The sequence below is a fragment of the Oryx dammah genome, unplaced genomic scaffold, assembly GCF_014754425.2.
Source record: "Oryx dammah isolate SB20612 unplaced genomic scaffold, SCBI_Odam_1.1 HiC_scaffold_1, whole genome shotgun sequence".
Lineage (NCBI taxonomy): Eukaryota > Metazoa > Chordata > Mammalia > Artiodactyla > Bovidae > Oryx > Oryx dammah.
In genome coordinates this window covers 59,432,152-59,442,660 of record NW_024070185.1, presented here as the reverse complement: position 1 = coordinate 59,442,660, position 10,509 = coordinate 59,432,152, and the positions used below count along the sequence as shown (strand labels likewise).

General features: G+C 41.5%; 1 protein-coding gene and 1 non-coding gene across 2 annotated transcripts in view; one reads left to right on the top strand and one right to left on the bottom strand.

Annotated features, from left to right (window-relative positions):
- Nucleotides 1-2,926: 2,926 nt before the first annotated feature.
- The window catches only part of GNE (glucosamine (UDP-N-acetyl)-2-epimerase/N-acetylmannosamine kinase), a 57,080-nt gene continuing 49,497 nt past the window's right edge, over nt 2,927-10,509 (top strand). Inside the window, exon 1 of the mRNA XM_040266700.1 lies at nt 2,927-3,090. Within this exon, the coding sequence (XP_040122634.1) occupies nt 3,040-3,090 (51 nt within the window). The 5' untranslated portion in view covers nt 2,927-3,039. The remainder of the gene's footprint in view (nt 3,091-10,509) is intronic.
- Nucleotides 7,106-7,240, bottom strand: LOC120867795. Its single transcript, XR_005722016.1, has one exon. It is a non-coding gene; the product is annotated as a small nucleolar RNA SNORA70 (small nucleolar RNA).

Sequence of the window (10,509 nt, the reverse complement as noted above, 5' to 3'; positions counted from 1 at the left end):
TGCTGTGAAGGCCAAGGTTGTGAATACCATACTGTTTATTGCGTCTAAGAGAAGCAAAAGATTAGGTTCCTACAAACCTCTGGTCACAACATTTTTGTCAGCTGATTGATATATAACCTTGTTTGGTGTGTGTTTCTGTTTAAAAGACAACTTACTGCGAGAGAATGGGAAACTTCGAGGGCATCTCCCATCTACTTCCCTACCTTCCCTGGGAGGATATCATGGTATGATTTCTCAGGCCTTCCAGGTTCTGAGGAGGGAGGGGCTTCTGCCCCAGTCCCCTCAAAATAGGGCTTCAGAGTGTGAAACTCCTTGCTGCAGCCTAGAGCAGGCTTCAGCAGTAAGATGTCCCACATTCCACATTGCAGTCAACGGGCCCTTTTTGTCTCTGTGTTGTCATTTTTGGTGTCTGTACAGGGACCAAGGGAGTTGGCACCCTAAAAGTAACTTGTTGTATATTTACTCTTCAACCAGCCAGGCCCATCTTTGGCCTGATGTGTGCTGAACAAATATGAGCAACCGAAGGGCAGCTGTCGCATGAGTGGCCTGCCAGGGACACTGCTCACAGCTGAGCCATGGGGCCCCCAGAGCCGCAGCCTGAAAACCAGCCATGAGACTATTTCCCAGGTCAGCTCTCAGTGCTGGGCTTTACTGATAGAGACTAGAAAAGAAGGGAGAGGACTTTTTAAAACAAAGTTTTTATGTGAGAAAAAGCAAACTGGATGTGAAGAGATGAATGGGAATGAAGAGTGGACATTAATCAGAAAATGCTGCTGAGGGTTATGTATACCCTTCATCATATTTGGGAAATGTAAGAAAATTTTTGAGTTATTTTAGAATTACTCTTTGGTGGTCCAGCTGGTTTCTCCGGTTGCAGCACTGCTTCAAGACCAGACCATGGTTTGCTTCAGAGTCCATAAATACTAATATGTAATGATTAACTAGGAATTTCTGTGCCTGGAGGGGGAATCCATGATGCCTAACACTCCTGAACTTCCCAACGAAATTCCAGGAGACAATTCTATTATTTTTTATGTAATTATAAATTCCATAAGCTTTGTACATGTAAATATTTCAGTGGAATTTCTTAGTAGGAATATTCCCGTCATTTGGTATTGTGCTCAGTCGTGTCTGACTCTTTGCAACCCTTTGGACTGTAGTCTGCCGGGCTCCTCTGTCCGTGGGATTTTCCACACAAGAATACTGGAGTGGGTTGCCATTTCCTCCTCCAGGGGTTCTTCCTGACCCAGGAGTCGAACCTGCAACTCTTGTGTCTCCTGCATTGAAGGCAGATTTTTAACTGCTGAGCCATCAAGGAATCCCATCATTTGGGGCAGAAGAAATTTTTATTGTGCAGAACAATTTCTGACATTGCAAAAAAGTTCTTATCCAGTAAAACTAAAAGCATCTGTTGCTCATTGTGACAAATAAAGATTATCTCCCAGTACGCATTTTGTAATATATCCCTTTGGGGTATGGAACTGCCTCCCTTGAGAATGATTGCCACCCAGCGGTAGACGGAGAATACCGGGGAATTTCAGCTCCAGCCTCCCTCAGCCTAACCCTGTCGTAAGGTTTATTTCACTCCTGCAGTTATCTTGATGGGCTGAGTAAAGGGGCCCCATCCTGAGAGGCGTTGTTATGAACTAAACGTTTGTGCCCCCTAGACTCATATGTTAAACTCCCCCAAATATGATGTCTTGGGAAGCGGGACCTTCACTGGGAAGTGGCAGTAGCTTAAGAGGTGTTTGGTTTCACTGTCACACGTGATGCTTGCTCTGGATTTTGGTTGTTGTACTTTAATGAGTTGAAGAAGTTTCCAGATATCCTACATGACAAAAAGAGCTTTTCTCTTGGTTTCAGTTTTTTAAAATTGGAAACAGGTGTAGCAAACACTTTTTCAAAATCTAATTTTTGCAATTTTTCTCTTTTGTTAATGTAACAGATCATATCAAAAGACCTCTAAAGCTGGATCATCCTCACAGTCCAGAGACAAACATTTGGTCATTTGGTATTATTCTTTTCATACATAGTTAGATTTTATTTACTATTCTTTAAGTCAATTTCATTTCTCAGTTTGTGCCTGCCTGTGATAATTCAGTAAATGTGCTAGCCTGTGCTCAGCTAATGCTCCCCATTCCATTCATTCATTTTTAAAAACAGCAGTATAGACTGTTCTCTTCTTAAAAACTGACTATTTTTTTGGCTGTGCAGCTTGCGGGATCTTATCTTCTCAACCAGGGATAGAATCCCAAGCCCCCACAGTGAAAGCCCCAGACCACCAGGAAATTCCCCCAAGTAGATTACCTCTAATCTTAGCTTTTCTTAAGTAGAATGTACAGTTATATGGTAGATAAGGCTAGGACGGTGATGTGTTCAAATGAACATATACCAGTGAAATTAAGCAAATCATCAGCCTATATCCCTTGCCACCAATCTGGCTATGGGGGGTCCCTGAGCCCCTTAAATATGAGATTCCTCCCTTATAAAATGTATCAACAGTTTTCAGTCCTAATGCAGCTTAGATAAAGTGCAACAGTATTGATTTTCCTTCAGTCTCAGGAAATTAAGGGTTTTAAGTATCTTGAGACCTGTGACTGTGAAGGAACCTTAAATCCTCTTGTTTAATCTCTTTATTTTCCTTCTTTAATCTAAACAATACATCAGTAAACGTTTTGCCTGTGTATGAAACCAATATGAAGAACACTACTGAGATTTTGATCACAGATTTTTGTTTCTACCTTTAAGAAACTCAGAAGAAAATAATTTTTCTAGTGGAAAATAAAATCATCAGGTAGAATAGTGCATCCAAAACAGGAGACTAACACTCAGACACTGACTGTCCTACTTTTAAGCTACTGTCCAGGCAGACAGGAAGAGTTGAGAGTCACATTTTTTTTTTCTTCTTTTCAGAGAGGCGGAGCTCGAGATTTAGTTTGGAATTCAGACGTCTGTTTATGACTGCTCTGTTGTAGTTAAATCAAGAAAACAAACGGCTGCTCTGCTCACTGATTCAAACACCAGGTACAGAGCTCCAGGATGGAAATTAACGTGTATCCTCACCATGCCTTGGGGTTTCCAGGCCCCCATGTAAGTAACTTAGCGATTTGATAGACTTTTATCATTGAAAATGGAATCAGGAAAAAAAGGAGAAAATGGCCAGGAGGAAGAGGAAAAGCTCTAAGCTCTGGTTTTAAATCTATCACACCTAGCAATTTTTTCTAATGTCTTTTTTTTTTTTTAAACTGCTGACTCCTGGTAGCAGTAATTCTCTGGTTGCTAGTTGTCTCTAAGCTCCTGTGTTGAAACTCACAGCCTCTTAACAATTCTAAACACAAAACGGAAAATGAAGTCTTTCCATAAGATTCTTAATGCTTTCATCACATAAAGAGGGTAAGCTTTTACTTTTTGAAATATCTGCTTCATAAATGTAGTGTTTTTTTTTTTTTCTATAAGTGCACTGTTTACTGCAGTTACTTTTATTTTTTCCTTTGCTTTTAAAACATGGTATATAGCGCTGCCTGATTTGTAGTTCTTTTTCTCCCAGCTATATACCTATTGACTGACTATACTGGTGAGGGAAGTACATTTATTTTTAATTTAATTAGTATCTGAGCCAAATTAAATGGAAATTACTTATGTTTATCAATATATAATATATCATATCATATGCTATATTATTTTTACTGAGAAATACGGAAATGCAGATGTTTCAGAAAATCATCATCACAATTCAATTTGGTGATTTATTAAAAAATATGTTTATATATATTCAATTTAAAGATCATTTATAGTTAAGGAATTGATTTATAAGCACCTTTTAATCAAATTATGTCATTCTTGCAATTATTTTCAACACAGTCTACTAGTTACATCACTAATGCCTAATTTCAATTTATCTTCTGAGAATTTTTTATTTTTTATTTTTTAGTAGCACTTCCCTTTAAATTCAGGGTCAGATTTTCTGATCTTCTAGTTGGAAATTTGTAGGGTTTTTTTTTCCTCAAGTCATCAATGAAATGTGAGAAATGGTTGCCTCTGGTTACAAAGTTACTCCTATTTTTCAAGTGACTGCTTTTTTAAAATGCACTTTGAAATGACCATCTCATCCATCTGCTTAATGTTTGGTCATTCTACAGCCACGTCAGCTGTGAAATACTCCGTGTCTTTCACGTGGAGCACGGCCTCTTTCAAGTCACTCTCCCACTTGATAGTGCAACCACGTTTTCCAATGTTTCTCAACAAAACTTCTCCTGTCAGGGCTAGTCTCAATCCCTCCTTATTATTCTCAACCACACCGTATTCTCATCTAGGAAGATGCTTATTTAAACTGTAAAATGGGTAGGATTTCACAGCAGACTGAGTTTGAGAAAGAAAAGAGAAGTCAGGAGCGGCTCCCAGGTTACTGGGAGGGTGACTACTATCACTAAAAATTAGAATGGAGAAAGGCCAGGTGTGGGGGGAAGAGGAAAACTCCACTGCGGCAAACTGAATTGAAATGCCCATGGAACACATGCGGAAAAAGGTATCCTAAAAGGAGTTGGATATTTGGATTTGGACTGAGAAGACCGGGCCACAAATTCCATCTAGTCAAGGCTTTGGTTTTTCCTGTGGTCATGTATGGATGTGAGAGTTGGACTGTGAATAAAGCTGAGCGCCGAAGAATTGATGCTTTTGAACTGTGGTGTTGGAGAAGACTCTTAAGAGTCCCTTGGACTGCAAGGAGATCCAACCAGTCCATTCTGAAGGAGATCAGCCCTGGGATTTCTTTGGAAGGAATGATGCTAAAGCTGAAACTCCAGTACTTTGGCCACCTCATGTGAAGAGTTGACTCATTGGAAAAGACTCTGATGCTGGGAGGGATTGGGGGCAGGAGGAGAAGGGGGTGACAGAGGATGAGATGGCTGGATGGCATCACTGCCTCGATGGACATGAGTCTGAGTGAACTCTGAGAGTTGGTGATAGACAGGGAGGCCTGGCGTGCTGTGATTCATGGGGTTGCAAAGAGTCGGACACGACTGAGCGACTGAACTGAACTGAACTGAAAGGAGTTGGATATTTGGATTTGGACTGAGAAGACTGGGCCACAAATTCAGATTTAGAAATAATGTTAATGGTTGTTTTTTAAGCCCCGTAAGTGGATGAGATCACATTTGCACTAAAATGAGATGAGAGGAAGGCTAAATAGGGAAGCCTAGGAAACTTTAAGAAGGGGTTTGGTGACATATAGCAGCCAGAGAAATTGGAGGTAAGTGGAAAATCAGGAGATATCATGAACCCAGGAAGAAGAAAGCTTTGAGAATAAAGCAGTGGGGACTTCCCTCATGTTCCAATGGCTAAAACTCTGATCTCCCAATGCAGGGGGGCATGGGTTCAATCTCTGGTCAGGGAAGTAGATCCCACATCCCACAAATATAGATCCCGCATGCTGCAACAAGGACTGAAAAGCTCGTGTGCCGCAACTAATACTCGGCACAGTCAAATAAACTAACAACCACAACAACAAAAAGATAAAGCTGTGACCATAGTGTAAAGAAGGGGTTAAGAGAATAGAAGGAGGGCAGAGAAGATTCTGTGCCTAGGCAGTTGGATGAAGTGAGCTGGGAAAGAGGGAACCTGGCCAGCAAACACCACGGTTTATTGTAACATAAGGTGCAATAAACTGGGTTTCCACAGAACTTTACTCCTCATGAAATTAAACAACGTCAAAGAGTCTATTGAAGACTTATGTAACTACTCTATATAAAATATTACAGAAAGAGTTCTGAACTGGCCAAGAGTAAAAGTAAAACAAACTGGGAGCCAGGAACATAATAAAAATCTGGTGAAACAGGTAGGACAAGAAATGTAGTTGGCTGCATTGGGCTAAGAGTGAACAGTGTATTTCAAGACAGATACACATTTTATTGGGTGAGTTGTGCCTATCACAGGTCTGTCTCTCCAACCCATCTCTTGCTTCAGGCCCTGAATCACAAATTCAACATATCCAAATCAGATCTCACTGTCTTCTCACCTACTCCAGCCCATCCCCAACCTGCTTCTCTACTTCAGGGAAGAGCACTGCCAGCTACCCCACTGCTAAAAGTGGAAACCTGTGTCATTCATTCGTTCCCATTGTCTTCTTCTCCGTCTCATCTCTGCCATCAAGTTATGTCCCTTTTCTCTTCACATTCTTTTTTTTTTTTTTTTTTTGGACAGGAAAGTAGGATTTATTGGTGGGCATGAGTCAGGAGGGAACAGTGTCAAGGCTCTCATGAGTGCAGGCCTGCTGTTTGTCCAGAGGGCCACGATTAGAAATGTGTTTGACCCCACAGTCATCCAAGATGAGCTGCTTTTCTGCCACCATGTTTTCAAATCCATCCGCATTAAACTGAATAAATCCCCACTTCTTGGAGATGCAGGTCTCCTGGCAGCCCAGGAACTTGAATTTGGCCCTGTGTAGGGCCTCAATTGGGCTTCCCTGGTGGATCAGACAGTAAAGAATCCACCTGCAATGTGGAAAACCTAGGTTTGATCCCTGGATTGGGAAAATCCCCTGGAGGAGGGCATGGCAACCCATTCCAGTATTCTTGCCTGGAGAATCCCCATGGACAGAGGAGCCTGGAGGGCTACAGTCCATGGGATCACAAAGAGTTGAACATGCTGCTGCTAAGTCACGTCAGTCATGTCTGACTCTGTGTGATCCCATAGATGGCAGCCCACCAGGCTCCTCTGTCCCTGGGATTCTCCAGGCAAGAACACTGGAGTGGGTTGCCATTTCCTTCTCCAATGCATGAAAGTGAAAAGTTAAAGCGAAGTTGCTCAGTCATGTCTGGCTCTTCGCAACCCCATGGACTGTAGCCTACCAGGCCCTTCTGTCCATGGGATTTTCCGGGCAAGAGTACTGGAGCAGGTTGCCATTGCCTTCTCCCAGTTGGACATGACTGAGCGACTAAGCACAGCACAGGGCCTCAATCACGTACACCTTGTTCTGCAACTTGGACATTATGATTTGGCCAATGTGGACCCTGGCCACTCTGCTCTGGGGCTTTCCAAAGGCACTACACACACCTGTCTGGAACCTAGACTGGGGACAGCATGCCAATCATAAATGTCTACTAGAAAGGGCTGTCTCCATGGTACCTTAGGGCAACCTGTACAGGCTACAGGCTTCCGACACTACTAAGGAGGCTGCTGTTGGCAGCCCTTGCACACTAGGCCCCCGTGGGGAAAAGAGAACAGTTGGCTCAATGGGCAGCAAATCTCCACATTCTTTTGACTCCATTCTCTCGCTTTTCAGTCCCACCACCACCACTACCATACTGAAATAGTGTTCTTAACTGGCCTACGTTCTCTTAGCTCTTCCTCCTCTTCCCTATCCATCTCCCACAACTCTAATGAAGTAAATCTGATCAGGTCCCTCTGTGACATAGCTGGCTGATTAATAAAACCTCCCAGTTCCAGTGATGAGAAAGAAGGTCTGACCTCCTTAGCATGACATCATGCTCACCAGCCCTGCCCTACATCTTACCTGACCCAGCCTTGCCCTATATCTTAGCTGCATCTCAAGACTTTCTGCCTCCTCACATCCACCTTAACTCATCACATTCCTTTATATTTGATTTACGCTAAAGCCTGAGCAATAGTATTGTTCTACTAAGATCATTAGCTTTGGTGCTGGAGGAGGGCAGAATGGGAGAAGCTGAATATAAGTGATTAGGACCGGCCATAGAGAAAAGAATAGAGGTGGCCATGACCTTTGTTAAGAGATGTGATCCCGCATTGAACTCAGCGCTTATTAGACTGTATTTCTTAAATAAATCTCAATTCAAGGGAAACAAGTATATCTAATAGAGATGACTTCAAAGACTTTGTAATTTGATGAGAGAAATAAGACATAGAATGAGGCAACTATTGTGACTGATTTTTCCTGGGTTCATTATAAAACATCAGATTAATTGCTTTACACTCATAAGTATATCACTGACTCAATGGACATGAATTTGAACAAACTCCAGGAGATAGTGAAGGACAAGTAAGCCTGGCATGCTGCATGCAGTCCACGGTGTTGCAAAGAGTTGGACATGACTTAGCAACTGAACAACAACAACAACATACATATATACAGACATTCAAAGATACTAGATAACTAATAATATATTAGTATAATAATAGTATAATTAATTAATTGATCAATATACTAATTAATTAATTAGTATAACTAATTATAATTAGTATAATGCTAATATAATATTAGTATTAGTATAATAATAATATATGTGAAACATGGTGGCAGAAAAATGGATCATCCTGGATGGCTGTGGGATCAAGACAAGTCCTACAGGAATTTGGAGGAAGACGAGTATTTGGGGATAGAGTGTTCAGGTTATGTTTACAACAGAGATAGAACTTGCAGTCTGAGTAGGGCATATGTAGCAGGAAGAATAACCTTCTAATTATGGGAAATGACACAAACAGAAGCAGAAGAGGATGTGTTCAGGGCAGAAGAATCTGGGTAGGGCAGTTATATTGATAAGGACAGGAAGAGGTCAGGGTGTGATTGTGGGGTCCCTTCAATGTGTACTTTGATCCCCTAGGCATACCTACATACTTTACCTAGCAGAGAATGGGTACCACTGAAGTTGGTTTTTTTTTGGGGGGGGGTCACACCTTGTTTCCTGGCAATGGATGAACCTGTGCCCTGCAGTGGAAGCACAGAGTCTTAACCACTGGACATAGTGAATGCAGTCTTTTAAGGAGATTAATCAGATAGTAGTGTGCAGGACAGATTAGAAAAGAAAGGGAATTCAGGCTGAAAGAGTGGTAGCACAGTAATCTAGGTCTGAGATGTCATAGTTTTTTATTCTAAGACACTATTGAATAATAGGTTTTTGTAATAAAAAGCCCTACATTAAATGTCTATACTGATTATACAATTTTAGGTATATAAAATTATTAAAATGCTGGCATCTCAGAATTAAGAACATAAGATAAAGATCTGAACTAAGATGATAATGAAAGGAATGAGAAGAGTAGATGCAAAAAAGAAAAAATCTTGAAGAATTTGGATATTAAAAGTCAGAGGAGGTTAAAATAAGACTCCATTGTTTTGAGTCCGAATGAAAGTGACCAATTGTTACCATTAAAGCAGGACGGTCAAGAAGTAAAAAACCAAACTAAATTTTATGTAGAGTTGGAGGTGAGGAAATATCTAGCAGACAGTTGAAGATATCAACTTGGGACTAGGAAGAAAGATCAGGCCAGAGTATTATCCAAGGAACTACCTACACACAAGTCATAGTCAGAATGGAAAGTCTGAGAGTGAATGACATTCTGAAAGACCAAGTGTGCAGAAGACCAGTGGGAAAAGGTGTCACTGCAAGGGAGTGCCCACATTTAGGGACAGAAAGGAGGGTAGGAGGAAAAAAATTATTTGAAAGTTTGACTTAGATCCAGAGTAGGAGCATGGAAAACATGAGGAGAGTTTGAGGTCTTCTTTTCATGCTTAGAACTTATTGTCGTTCACCATATATATATTTGAGTGTGTCTTAAGCACTCACAGTCTGGGCTTCCCCGGTGACGCAGTGGTAAAGAATCTGCCCGCCAGTGTAGGAGACACAGGGGACATTGGTCTGATCCCTGGGTCAGGAAGATCCCCTGGAGGAGGAAATGGCAACCCACTCCAGTATTCCTGCTTGGAGAATTCCATGGACAGAGGAGCATGGCGGGCTACAGTCTATGAGGGTCACAAACAGTTGGACATGACTGAGCATGCACGCCTCTAAGTATTCACACAGGTATGAAGCCCACAGTGGCTTTCCAAAGGAACGTCCATGTGGGCCTGCACCTTCATTCTTAGCTGGATGCCAAGTACTAACTGTGGGCTGTTCCTCAGCTCCAGAGGTTCTGGACATATACCTGGGCTGGTTCCTCAGCTGTTGTGGAGAAATCATGAGATTTTTCCGAAGGTTTATTGCTTAGCAGATCCTTTAAAGTCCAAAAGAACATACTTCCCACATTACTCTTTGATGAGCAGTTATTTAAGAATGTAATTTTGTTAATCCAACTTTTTATAACAGGGTCAAATTTAAAAACGAACTAGTTTCTAACACTTTTCCAGTTCAGCTGGAATAACTGTGCCAGTTCAGCTTTCTGGATCCTGCTGGTCAGGGATGACTGAGCTCTCTCTGGGTTAGCTCATTGCCCTAGCAAGACAGATAAGAAATAAAAGTATTTATCAGTGCAAAATATGATACTTACCCAGCCCACAAAAATACATTAAGAAATTGTCCAATGAAGGGCAATATTTCACAAAAACACACGCATGGTCATTGTATTTATTTGTACTTTTTTTCTATCATTGGGAAAACTAGCACAGGCATGGCTCACCGTGGCAGGCACTCTAAAATGCTAATTGGCTGACATGATTAGTAACTGGGGATATGAACACCGATGATATTTTCCCGAAATATGAACCCGAAAAAGGCGTCTCTCCTTGTCACAAATATTTTAATCAGGATGTGTGTAAGC